The 22,443-nt window shown below is 34.5% G+C and overlaps 2 protein-coding genes and 1 pseudogene across 4 annotated transcripts; all 3 read right to left on the bottom strand.

Annotated features, from left to right (window-relative positions):
• Window positions 1–3,429: 3,429 nt before the first annotated feature.
• On the bottom strand, window positions 3,430–5,657 carry LOC112766195 (uncharacterized; annotated as a pseudogene).
• Window positions 5,658–6,988: 1,331 nt separating this feature from the next.
• LOC112764533 (pentatricopeptide repeat-containing protein At4g17616) lies at window positions 6,989–14,701 on the bottom strand. 3 transcript variants are annotated; one of them, XM_025810193.3, is made up of 6 exons: window positions 13,795–14,150; window positions 11,303–11,418; window positions 11,128–11,218; window positions 9,556–9,863; window positions 9,043–9,349; window positions 6,989–8,955 (listed from the first exon to the last, which is right to left on the bottom strand). In XM_025810193.3, exons 5-6 carry the CDS (start codon window positions 9,307–9,309, stop codon window positions 7,258–7,260), a joined length of 1,965 nt encoding a protein of 654 aa, XP_025665978.1. In that variant the 5' UTR covers window positions 9,310–9,349; window positions 9,556–9,863; window positions 11,128–11,218; window positions 11,303–11,418; window positions 13,795–14,150; the 3' UTR covers window positions 6,989–7,257. The 3 variants fall into 3 exon arrangements, with proteins under 3 accessions (XP_025665978.1, XP_025665975.1, XP_025665974.1); XM_025810190.3 differs by adding an exon at window positions 12,378–12,521 and having other exon boundaries at window positions 6,989–9,349; window positions 13,795–14,111; XM_025810189.3 differs by having other exon boundaries at window positions 6,989–9,349; window positions 13,795–14,701.
• A 94-nt stretch (window positions 14,702–14,795) lies between these two features.
• On the bottom strand, window positions 14,796–20,616 carry LOC112764112 (CLP protease regulatory subunit CLPX1, mitochondrial). Its single transcript, XM_025809643.3, has 7 exons — window positions 19,981–20,616; window positions 17,834–17,911; window positions 16,677–16,858; window positions 16,000–16,062; window positions 15,710–15,832; window positions 15,269–15,421; window positions 14,796–15,185 (listed from the first exon to the last, which is right to left on the bottom strand). Exons 4-7 carry the CDS (start codon window positions 16,015–16,017, stop codon window positions 15,117–15,119), a joined length of 363 nt encoding a protein of 120 aa, XP_025665428.1. The 5' UTR covers window positions 16,018–16,062; window positions 16,677–16,858; window positions 17,834–17,911; window positions 19,981–20,616; the 3' UTR covers window positions 14,796–15,116.
• Window positions 20,617–22,443: the final 1,827 nt, after the last annotated feature.

Below are 22,443 nucleotides of genomic sequence, written 5' to 3'. Positions count from 1 at the left end.
TTGCCACTACCGCTTCGGTCCAATGAAGTTGGTCCCATACTGTAGCCACATGCAATACTTGAGGCGCAAACAATAATCAAGGATGGTCATGAGAACTCTGAGATCTTGGTCCAATGGGGTGAAGGGAAGATGGGTGTTTCAACTTGGGAGAATGTTGACACTTTTGCCAGAGTTTTTTCTCAATTCAACCTTGAGGACAAGGTTGTTCTTTATGGGAAGGGTAATGTTACATGTATGAATAAAGGAGCAGCACCCATAGTAGGCCACGTAAAACAGAAGCATGATGGAATGGTGAATGCAAGCATTTCAATTGGAAAAAAGTTTGTTACGGAAAAAAGACACGTGGAGAATGAACCGCTGCATCAAGGACCAAGAACAAGTGAGAGAATTAGAATTACAAATACTCGCTTGGAATGCTACGAGAGGGCAGCATGATGTGGTACTCCTTCTCCCCCTGATATTTCTAAATTGCTTTTCTCTCTCTCAACGCCTTATCTTCTTCTTAATTCCTTCTTTTCTTTCCCTTCAGGTATCCAGCACTCCCAATCAACTCAATGGCTTGACTTCACAACTATTTCCTTAATTCTATAATTCCTGTCAATATGTTTTCCTTGTTCTGTTTCTTCCTCCAATTACTTCTCAATTATATGTTACTGTTACATTGACTGAGGATTTTGAATACTTATTGTACCACATTACCAATTCACATCAATATATATAAGTATATTTCATTCTACTTAAAGAGGGTTTCTACCAGTCTTTAGGCATGAAGGAAGAGAAAAAGGTATATATAGAATTGCAAAGAGTTATGAAAGAAGAACGATAAACTTGGATCAAGTTAAGTGCATAAAGGATAAAGACGGAGAAGTTTTGGCTCAAGATGAGAAGATCAGTGAAAGGTGTAAGAGCTACTTCTACGAGTTATTTAATGAAGGACAGAAGACTCGTTCGAGCCTTGGTCGATTATGCATGAGGGAAGAAGATCAAAGTTTCAACTACTATCGAAGAATTCGAGACTTCGAGGTAAAAGAGGCTCTAAAGCAGATGAAAAATGATAGGGCAGTAGGATCCGATAATATTCAGATTGAAGTTTGGAATGGCCTTGGAGAGAAAGGTATTAGTTGGTTAACCAAGATTTTTAATGAGATGTTAAGGTTAAAGAATACGTCAGATGAGTTGAGAAAGAACACATTGGTACCTAGCTATAAGAATAAGAGAGATACACAGAGTTGTGAAAACTATAGAGGGATCAAACTCATGAGTCATACCATGAAGTTATGAAAAAGGGTGATAGAACGGAGGTTGAGACAAGAGACAAAAGTAACAGAAAACCAATTTGGTTTTATGCAAAGCAGATCCATCACTGAAGTTACATAACTGTTAAGAAGGATGATGGAGAGGTATCATAGTAATAAAATAGATCTACATATGTTGTTTATTGATTTAGAAAAAGCGTACGATAGGGTGCCAAATGAGGTCTTATGGAAGATTTTGGAAAGAAAGAGTAAGAATCACATATATTCGTGCAATTAAAGACATGTATGATAGGGTTACAACTAGTGTGAAGACTCAAGGTGGTGTGACAGAGGAATTTTCTGTTGGTATAGGATTACACCAGGGATTATCTTTAAGTCCGTATCTTTTCACATTAATCTTGGAAGTACTCACAAAGCATATCCAAGTGCTTGTGTCATGGTGCATGCTTTTTTCCGATGATATTGTCCTTAGGAGGGTCAAGGAAAAACCTAAATAAGAAGTTGGATTTATGGAGAGAAGCTCTAGAAGTGTTTGGTCTATGCATAAGCCAAAGTAAGACGGAATATATGGAATGTAAGTTTAGTTGCCGAAGGAAAAACTCTATTACAGAGATGAAGATTGGAGAAAACATCCTATGAAAAGCTAAAAGTTTTAAGTATCTTGGATGCATCATACAGGATAATGGAGAGATTAATCAGAATGTAAATCATAGGATCCAAGCAGGTTGGTCAAAATGGCAGAGTGCGTCTGGTTTTATATGTGACAAAAAGTGCCTTTAAAACTTAAAGGTAAATTCTATCACACTGCTATCAGACCGGCTATGCTTTAAGGTACAGAGTGTTAGGCGGCCAAAAGGGAGCACGAACATAAGTTAAGTGTGTTAGAGATGAAGATGTTGAGGTAGATGAGTGGTCATACGCGATTGGATAGGATAAGAAACGAAGATATAAGAGAGAGAGAGAGTTGGAGTAGCACCTATTGTGGAAAAGATGGTAGAATCGCGTCTCAGGTGGTTCGGACATGTGAGAAGAAGACCGACAGAGCACTCAGTCAAAAAGGTGGATGAAATGGAAGATGGAGAAGGGATGAAAGGCAGGGAAGACATAGGAAAACTATCCATGAGATGGTTAAACGAGATCTACATGTAAACAGTCTCTCTGTAGACATGATACATGATAGAGCTCAATGACATCGTTTGATCCATGTAGTCGACCACTCCACCTAGTGGGACAAGGCTTCATTGTTATTGTTGTTGTTGTCAATTAGATCCCTACATTGCTTTTAATTTTGTAATTAAGTCTTTCATAATGTAAAAAATATTAAAATTAACTGAATATTTCTTTGCAAATTGATAATATTCATAGTTAAAAACCTCACTAGATTTTTGACCGCATGTATTTTAAGAGAAAAATTTTGTTAATTTTAACATTTTTGATATAAAAAGAACTTAATTACAAAATAAAGTAGTATAGGAATCCAATTGAAAAAAAAAAATAGAAACCTAATTGAAAATTTAATAAAACTATAAGGACCAATTGAGTAATTAAACCAAATTAAAATATCATTTTTCACAACTACAAATCACATTAATTTGTTAAATATATAACGGCTTGTTTGGGCACCATTCTCAAAAAGATCTTTTTTTAAATGATATTTTTTTAAAAAATTTTTATAAAAATAAAAATAATTTTATATTTAGATATCTCATGTAAAAAAAATTTATCTATTAATTATGTTTGAATAAATTAAGATAAAAATACTTTTTTATTCATTTATTATGTAAAAAACATCTTTTTCTAAGAAAAAAATCTTTTAAAAAAATGTCAATTATAATTTTCCAAAAAAAAAATACTTTTTTATTTTTCTAGTACTTTTATTTTTACTATTAAAAATTTGCCAAACACACTAAAAAATAAAAAAAAAAATCTTTTTCATTTAAAAATTTTTTTATTGATTTAATAACGTCCAAACAAGCACAATATCTTATCCATAATGTTTTGGAATAGACACAATAGTTTGTTAAGAATGTAGTTCAATATTCAAAATGTTTTTCGAAGAATTCATTGTTGATATGAAGTGACAGATGTCACTGTTAACTCCATATCTTATACTGTGATTAATGATTGACAAATAACAAATATAATTTAAAAACTCCACGATGATTCAACACAATGGCCAAAACATGTTGCAGATGATTTCATACTCCACGAGTAAACTACAAAATCCTTGCATTAAAACAGCAAAGGAACTTTGATATGTGTAGAACTGTCTCGGCTATAATATTGAAAACACACATCTAGTTAAATATACACATAGACACCAAGGTGAGATGTTCTTACCATAAAACAGAATCTCTACCAAAGATTATGCAATATCTACACATCTGATTCCCTGAGACAAAGTTAAGATGCTTAGTGTTTAATCATCAGAAAAGTATCTCTCCTCTGCATCAATATTGGCTTCCCTCATCCAGTGATCATCAAGGGTCTCATCATTATCTATCTTAGTGTAATCTAGATGTTCATGATCTTCCCCTAATAAGAACTTCTGCTGCATAATGTACGTAAATTGGTTCATGCGGTCTTCCAGCTCTTCTGCGGATAGAGATGATTCCTGACTCTCTCTCTGGCTGGATCGGAAGCACCACCATCATCACTTATATCGGGTTGATTTAAGTGTCTCTGCTAGAGCAAAAACAAATAAAATTGTTTTAAGTCCAAAAACAAAGATTAGCGCAACACACAATTCAAATGAATCAAATCAAACAAAATTTCACCCCCCACAGTGATTTTGCATGTGTAAGCTACAAGAGTAGATTATGCAAGACAAAGTTAGTCAAATTTAGTAGAAAGTTCATAGACTCAATTATAAATGGTGGTGTGCAGTTGAGATTGCGTATAAGAATTGGATAAGATTATGCAACTAATCACTTCAAACTCATCTGTAGAATCTAATTCATCAACATACATGACCAAAAAGCAACTTGAAGAAGCTGGAGAACATAGTTGAACTAGATGGTATCCTAAAATTTAATTTGCCATTTCTTTGCTCCACAGAATTTTCTTGTTCTTGATCAATTAAATCTCAGCATACAAATATATAATGCATATGTGATTGCTGCTTGCCACAGGCATACATATTAATACATATCATATCCCTCTTATTTAGAGAGAACAGCCAAACAAAGACTGTCCTGAACCCATGACCATGAATAAAGATGATGCAATGTCCCAATTCAAATACATTTATTTAGCAGAATATCCAAATACAAGTAAAGTACACATTAAGAAACATTGTAACCAAAGTACCAGAATGCTCATGCTTCTAGATCAAATACAACACATAACTCCTTAACCGAGCTGAGCATAAAGACTATATAATAAGCTTACAAATTAAAACCTAACTATATCATAAGCAAGGTGTTGCAAGATTATCCTGATAGACAACACCAAAAATAGAATTAAACAAAGCAAACTTGCATTGAAACAGATTAAGAAAGTTTAAAGAAAAGTACCTCAGCAGACTGTGTGTTGCTTCCATCTTTTTCCCTTTCTTCATTCTGCTCCTCCTCCTCTTCCTCTTCCTCTTCCTCTTCCTCTTCCTCTTCTTGAAACCCCTCATTACCGACCCAGTCCCTTTCAGGAACACCCATCCTCTGCTGCTCCCCTCTAATCTTGGCAACCAGCTTAGCTTCCTCACATCGTCTCATTAAGTCTCAGACCAGCGCTCCCCGGGCCTAGCCATGCCCCTGCTGCTCTGGTCCTGAAACTTCCCAACATATTCATGGTGCATATAAGGCTCCCTTTCCCTCATGGCGTCTTCGGAGAAGTAATGCCCATCACACACCAATTTATCCAGGTAAGCCTGCCTTCGGTTCTTCACGGTCACTGACCGCATCCTCAACTCCTCCGAAGTTGGGCTCATTATGCTCCTAATCCCCTTTAGATGCCAATTAACCTCATAGTCGTCTTTCATGGAATCAAACTCTCCCAGCTCATCGCTAATAAGCTCAGAACCCTATCTTTCTAGTACAAACACAGATTATAACCTTATTAAGGATACAGTAATAAGTTAACAACAAAACCCTAACTTAACTCCATTGTTTTCTCAACAGTAAGCATAATCAACTTTGAATTAATTTCTATATTCACTCTCGATATATACCAAAAGTTGCAAGAAAGTGTCCAATCAAAATAGATAAATAACAAGACATTACAACACCTTTGATGCTGAACTTCGTTGATGGAGAAGAGTAAGGGTTTAGAATTAGATACCTAAGAAGAGAGGAACGTCTCTGGAGAGATTTGCTTGCGCTGGGCAGGGAGAGTGGCGGTGGATTGGAGGGCGCGTGGGAAGTACAGGTTCTCCAAACACGATAGCCTCTCCGATATTTTCTCCATCGCTTCCGAACTCATCACCTGCTTCTTCTCTTTCCATCTCTCTTTCTCTTCTCTCTGTCTCGTTGTTTGGCCATGGAACTGGATGTTTGTTTTTTTTTTTGTTTGTCAAGTGAATTGTACAATCCCCAATTCTAGGTATCACAATATACTCACACTAGGCACTCACCCATACAACACTTAAGGGTTCATATTCAACACTTGATAGACTCACCAAAATTTAAACTTGGATGCAGCGTATTAAGAAGCATATGAATTAATCAGTTGAGCTAGGGCTCAGCTGCCTGTTTGTTGTATCTGCCATCTTCTCATGCTCATGGGCCACCTTAACTTGGCCTCTCACATACACTTTCTTTTCCTTTTTTGGGTCTTATACACTCTTATCTTTATGTTAATGGACTTCCTCATGTACCTAGGTTGGATTGAAGATACTTCGGTCTTCATGACCCCAAAAAAGGATACTTTGGACTCTTAAAAACTAGCTTTACGTTAAACTCCTTATTTTTAAGTTATCTATGCAAATAAGCTTTGGATTCGCACATGTAATATATCATATTTAATATTTATAAAAAATTTTAGACTTTTAAAGTATTTAAAATATACAAAAGTCTTTGTAATTAAATATAATAAATTTAAAATATTTTATAATTTTATTAATAATAAAAAATTATTTATATATGTAATTATGTGTTAATAAGCTCAGACAAACATGACAGGATAATAAAACTAATTACTATTAGTGAATCTGAACTTGGTCTATTAACATATTAATGCTTTTATATGAGTCTAAGGCTTTTTAAATATTATTAGGAATTTCACACACATTATTAGAGATTGTGCACACAAAAGCATATAATTTGCATCTATATTTACTAAAATTTTGCATACATACATTAATACAGTTTACACTTATATTTTTTAAAATTTATACATATAAATTAATAAGATTTATTTGTAAAAGACAATTTAATATTTATACTATCAAATAATAATTAAATATACTAAAAATTGATGATCCTCCAGAATTTCTCAACAGAAATTCCTTATCTTGCAATATGTGCACTTGATCTAAGACATAGCTGAGGCCAATGGGTGGAAGCACTTAATGTTATTTGTGTGATAGGTGTGATAGGCATTATGACAAGTGTTCTGATATTGTAATTCCTAGATATTGTAATTCCTAAGGTTGAGTGCTGTCTAATCCACCGTGACAAAAGAAGCTTTGGATTCGGGTTAGCAAATAAAGGCCACTGAAAAATTTCCATTACTCCCATGATGTAGTTACATAATTAAATCAATTTACTTGCATTAAATTAGTAAAGTTCTAATGCATGTGTTCATAAATCTCTTCGATATAAGCTTTACTGTCAAGGAAAATCCCCAATGGTAGTGCAATAATAGTTCGAACATCATCATCCATAAAAATAATTTCATCTACAAAGGTTGAAATTGGCAACATAATTACATTTCTGGGCAACGAACAGCAGCTATGATTCTATGATCAATGAGCAAAGATCGAATGATGGATCCATTTCATGTTGATAGGATTTATGAATAATACTACAAAAAGTACACCATGACAAATGGATAGTTATTGGAAAACTCAAACTATACCCACCCATTTCCTGAACTCCTGAACATGCTCAAGCCTTTTGAGTTGTGCTTCTGTTCTTGCATCTGACGCTTTTAAACTCTTATAAAGATTTTTGTGAAGCCTTAAGAACTCAACTTTGTACATCAACTTATCAGCATACATGTTTTGATCTCTCATATGGCCAATGACATCCATCACTAGCTCAAAGTATCCACCGCGAAGAAAGTTTATTAGTAGTAACTCGTATAGATCTCTATTTGCCAGAAAACCACAACCCTTCATGAATCTCTTAATCTCTCCCCACAAGATTGTGATCTCGCGATACATACCAAGAGATGAATATCCACGTAGCAGATAAGCAAAAGTCTGAATAGTGGGCTGAATGTTCATTTCAACCATTCTTCTATATACCTTTAGTGCATCTTCCATCATTCTCGCCATGCAAAAGAAGTGGATGGAAGAATTAAACTCATACACCAAAGGAAAAATCTGATCTTCATCTTTCAATATTTGAACCAAGGTTACGACCAAATTCGATTTACCAAGTGAATCTGATGTTTCCACACAGTGAAAGTGTTTGTCGATAGTATCATCATCCAATTCATTATCCAAATGAATCCTTGTCATTTGTTTTAGTAGTGCATTTGCTACTCTATGCATTCTACGCCTACAATATGCTGACAAGAGTAACATATATGTATCCCAGTCCATTGGAGATCCAGTAGCCTCTGCATCATCCAAAATGTCATGAGCAGATTCAAGCCATCCAAAGTGAATGCAAGCACCAATTGCATCAGAACACAAACTAGATCCAGCTACTGAATATAGTTCATCTTGAACGCTAAGTAAAAGCTTTGAAAGTTCACTAATCCTCCCATCTTTCTTGTAACCAGTAATGAATTTTGCCAGTGCTCTGTTGCTGAGAACAAGTTTTTTACCTCTATAAAAGATCAGGTCTTGTCTATCTTCAGGTTTAACGACAGAATCGTTCTGCAGCAGCTCATACTCAATATGTATCTTTAACCCAGCCCTAAGGTTACGCGATCCAATTGTAATAGAGCAAGGCTTTTGAAGATCTTTCCTACTTTCTTTATTACCATGACGATTATGTGACCTATTCATATCAAAAACAAGCTTAGCAGCAGCATCAATGTCATTAAATTTGAAGTGCAAGCTCAACAAACTATCATAGAATTGTCGATAGAGGCGAATGAAAGCAGCTGACACACTATCAATGTGATCTTTTAGTTCCCTTATTTCATCTCTTAAACCATTCATCTCTAGAATCTGTGAAACTATTACAACTGTGTGTGCATCAACCACTGTCCCAGTTAGTGCCATTAATTCAATCAGCAACAAGCCCTTCAAGGGTAAATTAAACCTCACACAAGCATCAAGAACAAGGCAAAAGATCGATGCATCTGGCTTAACCACATCCGCAGATTGAGTCTTTTTATCCTTCAAGCAAATGTAAAAGTCACAAACTTGAGACAAATAATTACATGTAATATATGCTCCAATCTCTGTTTTCACAAGGTGCAAGAAGACCAAGCACAACAAATGCATAGGAGGCACACACCCCTTATCCAGCATCAATCTAAGAATCACCGCTGCAGAGGTTGACATTTGCAACCTTGCCAAAGAAAGTGCAAGTTTGGTTAACGTATCAACATGAACCAAACTAGAATTATTCTCCTCTTTAACCACCTGCAAAACCAAATCAAAAGCTTTTCTCGTCCAAGAATAATTAGATGAATAAGACAGTTGAACAATAAGCTGGTTTAGCAACTGAACCTCAGGGTACCCATACAGTGTCCTAAAATCCTGAAAGGATTCCCATCCTTCATGCATCTGATGGTTTCTCAAAGCAGTTTTGAGCTTCTCTAGTAGAATTGCTTGGGTAGAACGTTCCCATGGTAATCTTTCACCGTCACTACTACTAGAAGTGGAATTTTTTTGCAAAATGGGATTGAAATGCCTAGGGAAAAATCTCTGCAAAGTTGAAGCCTTTCTGACCAAACGGTTGTGCAATGGAATGTATCTTGTGAAAGGAAGAACCATTCCAGGATGCCTGTATCTAATGAGCTTGACGCATACACAACTGCAGTCCCAAGAGAGTAAGAAGTTACAAAATAAAAGAGATATTATCAATTAAATAAATAACAATTTTAGATGCAACAATTACATAATCCATTATTCTTATACACAATTAGAACTAGGCAACTAAGCCTCATACTGCCAAAAACAAAATAAAATAAAATATACACAAAGAAAGTGAGGCTGTGATGGCTGAGGAACGAATGCCACCTGCAGAACTAATGACAACAGCAATGGTGAAGACCTGAAGGCTCAATTGCTCAAGGCTGAGAGATGGAGTTGTGATGAGATCTCCGGTGAGCCATCTAGTTTCACTTTTCTTTTCTTTTTTTTATCAATTTTTTTTCATTTAAATCCAACATATAGCTCCACATGTCACTATATCCTTCCTGATGCTTTTGTTTGCTTTCCTATAGCTATAGGAATTGGTCTCATTTCTCTGCACGTGCTTCAAATATTGGCTTTGGAAAGTCACCGAATGTGATAAAAGGTGGAAGTCCCCAAAGTCTTACCACATGCTGGTGACATGGAAATTTCAAAAGTTAATTAAAACACTTGTTAGTTCAAAGAGAATAAATGTAAATTCAAAGAATCCAGAAGTGTGTTTGAAATTTGGACAATCTATTGTTGAAAATCTTCTCTCCTACATATGCATCATTGATGCAAACTTTACCTATATAAAACAGTGATCACTCAACAAAAGAGCAAAACTTTCTTTTGAGGAAAAGAATCCAATTCACTCCTTTACTGTTACCTATTTTTTTTCTACATCGAATATTTTACATGTACCCAAGCATCACCATTATCACATGCAAACACTTCATTGTCATTTACACACTTCCATTTACCCAACCATCACAATTATCACACACAAACACTCCATTGTCATTCACACGGTCACAACATATATTGGGTATACACAAAGTCGTCTCTGCAACATTTCAATTCACAAACATTACAAAAAATAAATACAATATGAGAGAATTGAAAACCGATTCTGTGTGACTTGCACAATATCACATCATCTTAAAAACAAGAATAAAGAAAGAAGAAGAAAACTGAAAAAACAGTGGAAGAGAATAGGAGCAAAGAGAAGGGAAGAGAAGGGGGCACAGCTTCACCAATGGCTACTTCATCTGAGCCGCCACCGGACATGAGGTTGCTGTCTTCCATCATTGGTGAGTTGCCGAAAGATCTAAATGAACGAACCATGGTGGTGGCAAGTCTTCATGGAGCCACCTTTCCTCTCTCTCCCCAGTCTCCTCTCTCCATCTCCCTTCGCTCTCCCTCTTTGTGTGAGAAGCCCTCATTTGTTTCATTATCAAACTCTCTCTCCCCAAGTTGTTGGTGATATATATGTGACTTAAACTAAAACCAAGAGCATGCATACCCTTTGATATATGTTTTTCTTACTTGGGTTGGACAAGCATGACTAAAACAGAACAAGCCGACCCAAAACAACAATGCAGCACATTCCCTTCTTTTCCTTTATTTATTTGTTATTTGTTTATTTTTCGAAAAAAGCCATGAATGTCAAAGGAACCACTAACTTCAAAGATTGTGTCAAAATTTTCAACAAGGATAACTCAGAAAAAATGTAATAACAATATCCAAAGCCAATAGCATTACTATCTAAAGGCTTAAAGCAATGCTAAGAATTAGTTTAGGGAACTAAAATGTGTCTATAACAGAGAAGGGAGCTCCATATGAACCAATTATTACCGTTCCAACTACAGCAAATTCAATGAGCGCACACATATTATTAGAAATTATATAATTTACCTTAGGGTCTGTCTGCAGAGACAACTTTAAACACGCCTTACTATTTCATTTGGCTAGTCTTTTCTCATGCAGTTACCAAACTTTATTTTTCCTGCACAAACCAAATGTTAAGTCATCAAGTTCATCATGATATAAGCTCCATCGTATATGTCAGTGATGAAAAAGGAAAAAAAACCTCAAGCTCATCCATAGGAAGTTGAGGTTTGCAAAATATAAGTTCCAGACTTTATGGTTTGAATTCATCTAGAACATCGAACTCAATCATGCTCCCTAATCCATGCTTTCATGTGCCTGCAATTAATCGATAGTAGCTATGCTGTTAACAATTTCAACTCTCATTATTCTTTATCAGAAAATTCAACTCGCATTAATTTCAAATTCCCTAATCCATGCTTTCATGGGCCTGGAATTACTCTAATTCATTTCTTGGTTTGAATTCCTAGTAGCAGTAGGTGATGTTAGTCATTGCAATTTAACTTTGAACAATCATATGCAAGGCACTTACTACATTGTGTTTGATGAGGATGGATTAGTGAACCTAAATGCCAAGCAAAACAGAAGCAAACTAAGTCCTATCTCCTTCCTTTTGTCTTTAATTAAATTCAAATCACAAGCAAAACAAAAGCAAATTAGCGGTCCAAAATGATAATTGGTTCATTTTTTCATAAAGTAACAAGGTTTAATCATACACAAGCAAACTACGGCTATTAAAGAGCTCTCCCTGAATTTAATGAAGCTTACTCACACACTGTATTGTCACTTCTAGGGGTGGGCATAGTTTGGATTTTCAAAAATCCAAACTGTATCGACTTTAAGACCAGTTTTATGGTTCATAAAACCAAACTAGAACAGGATTAAAAAGAGAAATGGATTCTAAACCGATTTGGAAAAATAAAAACCGGTTTCAAACCGGTTTTAATATTTAAATCCAGTTTTATATATAAACCGATTTTAAATTCAATTTTTTAATATCCAAATTTAAAATCCATTTCTTTTTGAAAATCCAGTTTTAAAACCAGTTTATAGAAATCCAATTTCCAAAAACCAGACTTTTTAACCAAAAATCAAGTTTTAAAACCAGTTTTTAGAAATCTAATTTTCAAACCATAATTTTTTTAAAAGTAAAATTAATACTAAAGTCTTTTTAAACTATATAGGTTCATTACAACTAGGATTTGGTTCTTTATAAATCTAATGACAATAGCTAATCTATAAAACATTTAATCATTCTTAAAACATCAAAAGAATACCACTGAAAAATCTCCCAAAAACAACCACCCCAAAATATCAAAAGATGCCAACAAAATCATCAAACAACCACAAGCTTTGAGGAAAATATATCTGCATATAAAGCAAGGTACATCACTCAAACATAGTCTTCTATATGAGGCACTCTGCATCACAAAAAATAGAAAACAAGATTAAAAATGAAAAACATAACCGAAAAAAGATGGGAAAAAATGCAAGAAAAGTAATGCTAAAAAATAATTGCAGCTTCATATTACTCCAAGTACTTGGTAGACTCAAATGTAATCCGAATTCAGTCAAATGAACAAACTAACAAAGATCCAAAGCCAAGGAACACAAACAAGGCATCACTTATTTCGGAGAAACAAAGTTAATAAAACAAAGTTAATGCATGACTATGACCCCAACATCTTTGTCAATTTGCTATGTGGAAAGCCAAAAATTTGTGAACTATGAAACACTCCCAAGGACATAAAAGGGTATCAGCAATGCTCTGGGGTGAAAAAAATTAAATTAAAAAGGAAAAAGCCAAAAAAGGTGGGTGCCCAAATAAAGTAATTAAGAAAAGAAGTTGAGATCTTTATTGTGAGATATGATTGCTTGATGATTGATTACATTTGAAGGGGATGTTGCAAGTCAAAGATGGGTCTCCAAGAGAAGATTGTGACAACGTTAGTACTCCTCACTGTCAAAACACAATCTCAACAACCTTAAAAACATGTATTTAACCTATATCATACCCAAGATCCCCTACAAACCGTAAATGACACTTATATAGAACCATCACCTTTCTAACCGAATCCTAAAATCTTAACCCACCATACTCTCATTTTACCACAAAATATCATAAACTACCCTACCAAAACAGCCTTATCTATCTCACATACTAAAATTTTGTGCTAATTGCTATGAAATAAACTAGAAACAGCAGCCAATGCTATGAACAGTAGAACAGAAATCATTCAAAGTAAAAAACTAGAAACAGCAATACTATTAACAGCAGAACAGAAACAAAAGCCAATACAAATCTCCAAAAACCTTGCTGCATTTGGGTAATTTCAATCTCAAATACCACAGAGTTACAGGGAAAATTTCAAAGTGCATTGCATTCTAGATTTATAGAATTCATCAAAAGGAAAAAATCAATGTGCATTCTAGTTTCACAAATCAAGTTCATATTAACAGTGAATGCGTGAATTGAAGCTCATTTGTTGGATAGTTACGTATCATCAAAGATTAATTATCGCCAAATGGCTTCTTTTACGTCAGATTCTTTCCTGTGAGAATCAATCAATCAAATATGTATGAGATTATTTACCAGCACCAATCAACTTATTAAGTAATATCAACTAATTTTAAAGCAATTATCAACTAATGGTAAATACGAAAGAAGCACGAGCAGAGGCAAATGGTACTAACCTTGTGACTCAAGGCAAGAAGCACGAGCAGGAAAGCAAAAGAACCGGAAGCCCGCACCTGTGACGACGAGTCAGAGACGGTGAAACCAAAGGATGATGACGGCAAACTAGAAAGGAGAAGACCAAAGGCAGAAGAAGAGAAACAGAGGTGAGGCCGTTGAAGGAGACAACACGGCGCCGGTGCCAGATGCCTGCTCCGGTGCCGGCTGCGGAGGAGACTGCACGGTTGAAGGAGAAGAACCGAAGGAGAAGAGGACTGGATTTGTGCGTGTGAAGTGTGAACTGTGAACTGGTTCTGGAGTTCACCGAATCAGATTTAGAGTGTTTTTTTTTAATTCGGATATTAATTTGGACCTGGATCTACATCTGGATTTAAAGCTGTTTAAATAATTTGGATTAAAAAATTAAATTATAAAATCAATTTAATTTGGTTTGAATTTTTTTATTTAAAACTGGTTTTTTTAATAGTTTGATTTGGATTTAGTTTAAAATCTAAAATTTAGATTTTTTTTTTTACACATCTTTATAAAATACATGTTAAAATATAAATACATATTAAAAATAAATTAAATTACACACAAATACATTAGTGCTAATTTTAATTTGCAAATAGCATTTTTGATATAGAAACGAAGAATCATGAAGATATCTCCATCATAGTATTCTATCGAAATCTCTTTCTTTTTCTAAAATATTGGATACTATTTTTGGGCTACATCCAGGTAAATATTAAAATCATCTTTCAAATTTTAAAATGTACGAATCGTTTGTTCATTAATTATGAATTGATTTTATTATTTCACTATCAAACATTGTATAAAATTTAACATCAAGGTTTAAAAGGGTGCATTGAACCCGACGGCTTAAGAATTGTTCAATGAATCATCAAAACATAGCCACCAAACTTCACTTATAATTTTTGCCCACTAATTCATTATGCAGCAGATGATGTTACCCGTGTAAAGGAATTATGAACTTTTCTAAAGCACACACTAAATAAAATTCCCCAAACAAGAAACAACTCGCCCATTGTTTCAGTATTCAATAAATTATGTAAAAGGCATTGGTGGGGCAAAATCTAAGTGATGCACATTGCTCCATCAATTCTGCACAGAACTTGTGTACATGAATCAGGTATTGTACACTAAAAAAGTGGTATGGGACAATTAGTTTACCTTGCTGTAATTTGTTGGAATGACCATAGAAGCTAGAAAGTTACTATAAGATATTATTACATTATGTGACTTGGACCCTTCTATATTATTCAAGAAATGTATCAACTTGCTATGTACAAAGATAAATACAGTAAACTTCAGCAATGGATTACATGCTTGCAACAATGGAAGGAAGTTCCGCCTCTGCTTCATGCTCTCCGGCTGGTGCCTCTGTGGTCTACATGCACAATAAGCATGATTAGGGATTTAATTAAAAAGAACCAACGTGGAAACTTTGATGCCATTTCAACTGATGCATACCTCTGAAATATTCTTTTGAGCTAAAAGATAACGCTCCAATGCACCTTTGCCATAAAGGATCTTGGCCCCTTTCCCACGCTCCTCACCACCAACAGCCCCTTCATCAACAACAACAGCCTCTATAATATCATCTCCTGTTCTTGTATCGGGGATCTGCACAAACATTTAACAAACTAAGCAATACAATAATACAGTTCATGAAAAACACATTCCAATTTGCTAAATTCCTAGTGAAGAGCATAGGTTTGTAGACCAATGCACACCCCATCTAAATTTTTTTGGTCAGGAAGTTACTAGTTTACCAAAAGCCATCTATTCTGACTATGCTTTTCTAAATAAAATAGAGAGAGATCAAAATACATGAGTGATATTAACAGTCAACACACGTACTCGATGTCATACATTACATACAAATTATTCAGTCAAAGAAAACTAGCATACCTCGTACATGGCATCTACCAGCACACTCTCCAATATTGATCGTAAGCCCCGAGCACCGGTGTTTTTAGATATTGCTTTTCTAGCAATTGATCTCAGAGCGCTTTCTGTAAAATGCAGCTTTACCTGAAAACAAAATGTTAATTGTTGTCGAAACAAACAATTTCCAGCCAAAAAGCCCATGAGAAAGTATCAAAATCTACATGAGAAACCAAATCCCTTTTTCCCTTGTAACTATCATGACATATTATCTGTTTCCCTAGATAAAGATGAGAAGGTTCATAAAAGCTTACTCCATTCATGTGGAACATCTTCTTGTACTGCTTCCCTAAAGCATTCTTAGGCTCTGTGAGGACCTATAGAACATATTGAAAAATAGTGAAGTTAGAGGCATCGGTGGCACCCAAAACGACTATTAAAGTTGACAAAAAAAAAAGCATGTCTTAAGAGAAAATTTCTGCCACCACACAAGCCAGGCTGCCAGGGTCAATTACATTCTTTCTCACCATCTGTTGTTCAATTTTGTAGTCATCAACAGACAACAGGTACTTGATTTACTACCTCATTCATTTGAGAACTCAGCTAAATGGGAGAAGCATTCACAGTTGGAAGATGTACCAAGTACCAACACAATATATAGAACTGGATTATAGACATTTTTGTAAACAGTACTATTTACAGTTAGCTTTTTGTTATCAACCATCAATGATTATAAAATATTTATCTAACCACAAAAAGATAAATGAAAAGATTAAACTCAGTGGCCAGATACTTTTCATTATTTTCCACATTAAGAACCGATATGATGAGGGATCTATGGATAACACCTACACCAAACGGTATTAATCTTGGATGTTGCTTATCCCAGATATAATCACCTCAAAATCACCAAGATTCAGAGCAAACAAGCACAAAAATGTAGGATAAACGCTAAGTGCAACAGATTACAGAGAGGAAGAGAGTATCAAACCTGAAGTCAAGTGAAAGTTGAGGAGGAGGAGGAGGGGCAACTGGTGGCTGCGGCGGCGATGCTGTCGACGGCAGACGGCGACTTCTTTTGATCTGACGCGGTGGGGAGACACGACGGCAAGGTAGAGCACAGAGCAGTGGACGAGGTGGGAGGCGACAGCAATAGCTACAATCTGTTTGTTGCTGGGTAAATTTCCAAGAGGTTAGACCAAATGCACCAATATTCTATCTAGTAAGTTGATTTAGCTATCATAAAAAAAGAAAATAAAATTTGAAAGAAAGCAATTATAATAACAATCATATAATTATTAGCTTCTTTTTGACACTCATTTGTAATTGAAATTTGTTTCATATTACGAAATTCAATTTAACAGTGAATCAATCATTAAAAGATGGATAATGAAAATGTCTTATTTGGAGCATTGAACTGAAATATTTAAAGGCAAAAAAATAATGAATGGTCCCACACTCCCACAAGGAAAAATAGTAATGAACGGACAAAACAACGCATTCTAATTGCTATAATAAAATAAAAATGAACAATCTTAAACTATAAATAGATTTTGCCTCAAGCTATATGATTCATTTAGTCTACTAAGTGCATTTCAGAAAACTAAACTTAACACCTTAAAAAAAAAAAAAAAAAAAAAAAAAAAAAAAAAAAAACAGAGAGGAGTGACAAAGTACTAGGCAGGTTAGTACAACTTTGGTGAACAATTTGTGTGCTGTTTTGAAATTCCAACATACATGTACAAGTTACTTCTTCAATTTAGAAGCATCAGTAAGAACATTCCATTTTTTCCTTTATTAAGTCTCACATTTAAGTAAATATTGTTACTTTTTTCACACGGTTATTTATTTAAAAAATTCATAACTATTCAATAAAGTTTTCCCTCAAAGTTATACAGCATCAATCAAGAGTCAAGACCTACACTACTCAAAGATTCATTATTGACCCCTTAAAAAATAACATTAAAACACACCTCTTTAATTTAAGCTTAACTCAAACCTCAATCCAGATAACACCATAACATTTAGTGTGACTTTGAAATGTTCTTTAAGTGCTGCCAATGCCATCAATTAATTCAAATAAAGGAAATTCATTAAAGATATTCCTAATTGCAAGCATCAGAGGGTAATGAACTAATGATATCATACCTCAAGAAGAGACCCTCCGGTCAAAACTGCTGCACCTTCACTCTTGGTAGTTGAAATAAACATGAGAACTTTATGATACTGAAACAACCATACAATTCAAAATTTAGATTTTTGCTAAATGCTTCAATCATTTATATAGATTTTCAAGTTACAAAACAAGAAAGAAATCTGATCCAAGCAATTAAAGATATAGCCAACCAAGTTACAGGACACATTTGGCATAATATTTCTTACTTGAAAACTCTAAGTGGATTTTATCCTCATTGATTAATAGTTATGTATACATACTGTTTTAATTTATTTAATAAACTAAAAGAATGGTCAATCATCCATCCATAGGAGACAGGTATTGAATAATATATATTCTATGCTTAGCAATTGTTTCTCTTCTAGTGACATGTAAATAGATAGAGAACTATTATGTATATTCTGATTTATCTGCCCCCTCTCTATCTCTCTCTGATCTCTTTTCTTTTATAATAATATATAGCAGAAAGCAAAGCCTTGCAGCTTGTATTATGGCATAACAATAGACAAAAATGAGACAGCATAAAACATGCAGGGTGAAACCAGCAGCCATGTCTGTGTATGTGAATCAATGACTGATATAACTCATATTTCTATAGACCACAGCTAGATAAAGCTTAGCTCGTTCAATAAATCAATATAATTCCTTCATTATGAAACACTAATACACAACGCTTAATTTGTCAAAGACCATTATGAAATCTTAAACCTCCTTTTCTTTACAGTCCGAGAACAAGGGAAAATGCATGGAAAAATCTATCACTTTCACCGTTGCTACAATAATAGTTGGAATAAACACTGAATTTTAACATGCATATTTGACAAATTAGTTTCATGCGACCAATCTGTCTCAAAAAGATTTAAATAATAAAAATCTAGACTAAAATTGTTAAAAAGAATTAGAGACTAATCTATTTTTGGTGGTGCTAAATGCAGCGGTGGAGAATGCAGGGTTTTAATGGTGTGGCAGAACCTATAACCTTAAAATCAGAAACAATCAAGGTTGCGAGAACCGAACCGGTCAATGAACCGGTCAGGTGACTGGTTCAATGGTCCAACCAAAGTCAAATCGTAGTTGAACCGGTTTAATTATATATAAAATACAATTATTAAAAATTCAATATATAATTTCGAAATGCATAATGTTTCCATCTTCAAAATAAAAAATTTCTAATTAGTTTCGAATCAACAAGCCAACAACTAAGAAATTAACTCAGGATCAGAGCAATAGTACAAAATTAACTAAGAAAGTTAAGAACAATCAACAATAATTGGAGCAGAACAAAAACAACAATCAACAATCAACCCCTGGTTTTTTTCCAATAGTTACATATAGTGATACAATTATACAAATGCATGCATTTTGAAAAACTCTCTTCATTGTTCCAGTAACAGAAAAGCTTAAGGAAGCTAGAGTCTAGAACTGAACAACTATATCTGAGGTTTGAGGTGTTAAACAACCCAATCAAAAGAGTGAGTTCAGAAATGAAAACACTTCTATTCTATCACTAGCATAAATATCTTCATCAAGGCACATTCACATTCAATTAAATAAAACATATCTTCTGCTACAGCCTACAGGACCTGTAGATTTAATAAACAAAAGATATATCATGTATGCATTGTGGCAATTCAGAAATGGAATAAACATTTAGAAGGATAATATATTAATATTAGCCTCAACTAATATGAAAGAGCAAAAGCTAACTTCCAACACCTAATATTCCATGATAGTTGTTTACAAAGTCAAAATGATGGAGCCTTAAAATGAAAGATTTGTTGTGCTTCAGAAAAAAAAAAGGAATACAAATAAAATTTCATCTCGGTGAATCACAAGTTCAACAAAGTTAAACAACAATCTCAAATTCTCAATCGTTGTGTATCAGTCGAGTATCAAGAAAAGTTCAACAGAATCATTCAAACCATTATTTCAGAAAATCAGCAACTCACAACAAGCAAAAATTAACAAAATCAGTATTAACTATTATTAACTCAGCAACTCAGAATCAGACCATCAGTAAACCCAGTATTATTAACAAAGGTATTAACAAAATCAGCAACTCAGTATTATTAACAAAAGTACACAACAAGCAAAAATAATTTCAAGCAGCAGTGCTTACCAGCGGCGAGGGAGGAAGGGAAGTGACAGCTAAGGAGGAACCGAAGTGAGCTCGGACAGAGAGCGAGAGAGAGCTCGAAGAGGGACGTTGAGCTCGGACAAAGACAGGAGAGAGAGAGCTCGAAGAGACGACGACCGACCAACCCTTGGCGACGGCGACGCCACGAGCTCACGCAAACCTTCCTGCGACGACGAGGAGAGGAGGAACGATGAGAAGCGGGCCGAGCAGAGCTTCCACACGCGACGCGGCACCCATGGTCTGTCCCTGCCGGCGTCGACAGCACCCTCTATCGGAGGAGAAGAGTTCGGCGATGACTTTGAACATGGATGGTGGCTGCAGGCTGCGTTCGAACTTCGAAGGAGGTTCGGGGACTAGGGTTCTTCAATCTTCATTCTTCAGCGTTGAGAGAGAAAGAGAGAACTACGCCGTTTTGAGGGTATACTACCGAACCAGTAACCCTCAAAACATCCAGTCGGTTTAGCGCGAAAACGAAAGAAAACCCTTGTGAACGAAGGAGAAGGCGGTTTACCGCGAAAACGAAGAACAAATTCATTAGAAAAGCACCCAAAACATAAAAATTAGAGGAAAAATAACCATTTGTACCCATCAAAAAAGAAAATTAATATTGTATCTATTAAAAGATAAATTTTATACCATAAAAGTGTCTAAATATTAAATTTATGTTGACTTTTTAATAAAATTTTAGAATTATTCCACCATTATTTTCAACCTCTTTTCTCTTTTTTTCTAAATCTCAAACACCTTGGTTGCCTAAAAACCCTAATCTCAATACCTAAAAATCCTAAACTACCATTTTTTCCCTAATCTCAATATTCCTTTCAGCAAATTTCAACCCTTTCTTTATTTTTTTCATCAATTTTATCATCTCTTCCACCAACACCATCATCACCACCACCGTCACCAACCGTCAGCCTCATTTTCCTCCTTCTCCACTGTCACAGCCATAAACAGCAACAACTTTACTCTAACTTTTAATTTTACTTCTCATCATCACTTCTCCAATCTCAAATCCTATCAACACTTTATTACCGCCATTACCATCACCACCCTTCCTCCATCACTTTCAATACAATGTCGAAAGAAAAACCTTTGGATGCTAAAAATTGAAACTTTGATAAGATCGTTTTGGTGGTGATTTGGGAGAGTGAGAAAATTCAACTTCGTTAATTATATAATAAATTTGTAATTTGTACTGTTGTAAATATAGGACATTTTTCCATGGAGTCCATGAGCTTGAAGTGGATCTAGGAGGAGTTGAATCACACCACAGGACCTTGCGCGCTGGATCTCGGTTCAGTCTCACTTCCGGAACTTCTCCATCTAGCGTTGCGTGGGAATGGATGGATTGCCTGGTTGCCTTGTTGTCGTCTTTGTCATCATCAGCGTGAAAAGATAGGGGCAGTGGTGGTTAGTAGAGTAGTAGAGAATAGAAGGTGGTTAAGGTAGTGGCAATGGAGGTGTTTGAGATTTGGAAAAGAAGAGGGAGGGGTTGAAGATAAATGATAGGGTAATTTTGGAATTTTATTAAAAAGTCAACATAAATTTAGGATTTGGGCATTTTTGTCGTAGGGAATCCATCTTTGATGGATACAACGTTAGTTTCCTTGTTTAATTGATACTTTTGTCAGCGTTCATAAAGTTTATACGTACAAATGATTATTTTTCCAAAATTAGATTACCCTTGAAAAGCATGGTCTTTCACTCTTTTGTGAGAAAAACATAGCTATCAAAATTGAATGGATAATGGATTTGGTCATACAATTCAATCAATGATTTAATGGATAGGTTAATGAATTTTTATCTGTTCATAATTAAATAAAAATATAAAATTATAAAAAAAATTAAAATATATATCTTCACAAATATATTAATAACAAGATAGAAAAAATTTGATAGTTGAGAGTCATTAAATGACAATTTAGTTAAACCTGAACAATTGTCAATTATCAACTTCACATGAAATTAAGCGCACATAAATTTTCATCTAATAATAATCAAATATCAATTCTAACACATAACTAATGATACAAAAATAGGCTAAAAAATTTAGATACAGAAATAGTAAGAGTGATATACCTTAACATGGTAATTTTTGGTGTTTTTTAAAACTGTGAGAGGTACACAAATTGGACTGTCCGATTTGTGTTTAAAAAATTAAAAAAATTTGGGGTACACAAATCGGACCGAGTCCGATTTGTGTACTTCAAATTTTTTAATTTTTTTTTAACACAAATCAGACGGTCCGATTTATGTACTTATACAAATCAGACAATCCGATTTCTACTTCTCTAATTAAACGGTTCCACATTTTAGAATAATACTCCAATAATCTACATTTCAAAAAAACACCACTATTATTCCAATATCAAAAATTAAAAAATGACAAAAATAGATAATAAATTAGTTATTAGTATAAAATATTTTTTCAATTTAAATGAATAA

The sequence above is a fragment of the Arachis hypogaea genome, chromosome 17 (genome assembly GCF_003086295.3).
Source record: "Arachis hypogaea cultivar Tifrunner chromosome 17, arahy.Tifrunner.gnm2.J5K5, whole genome shotgun sequence".
Lineage (NCBI taxonomy): Eukaryota > Viridiplantae > Streptophyta > Magnoliopsida > Fabales > Fabaceae > Arachis > Arachis hypogaea.
The sequence above is the reverse complement of the archived record's forward strand: the minus strand, read 5'-3'. Positions and strand labels throughout refer to the sequence as shown.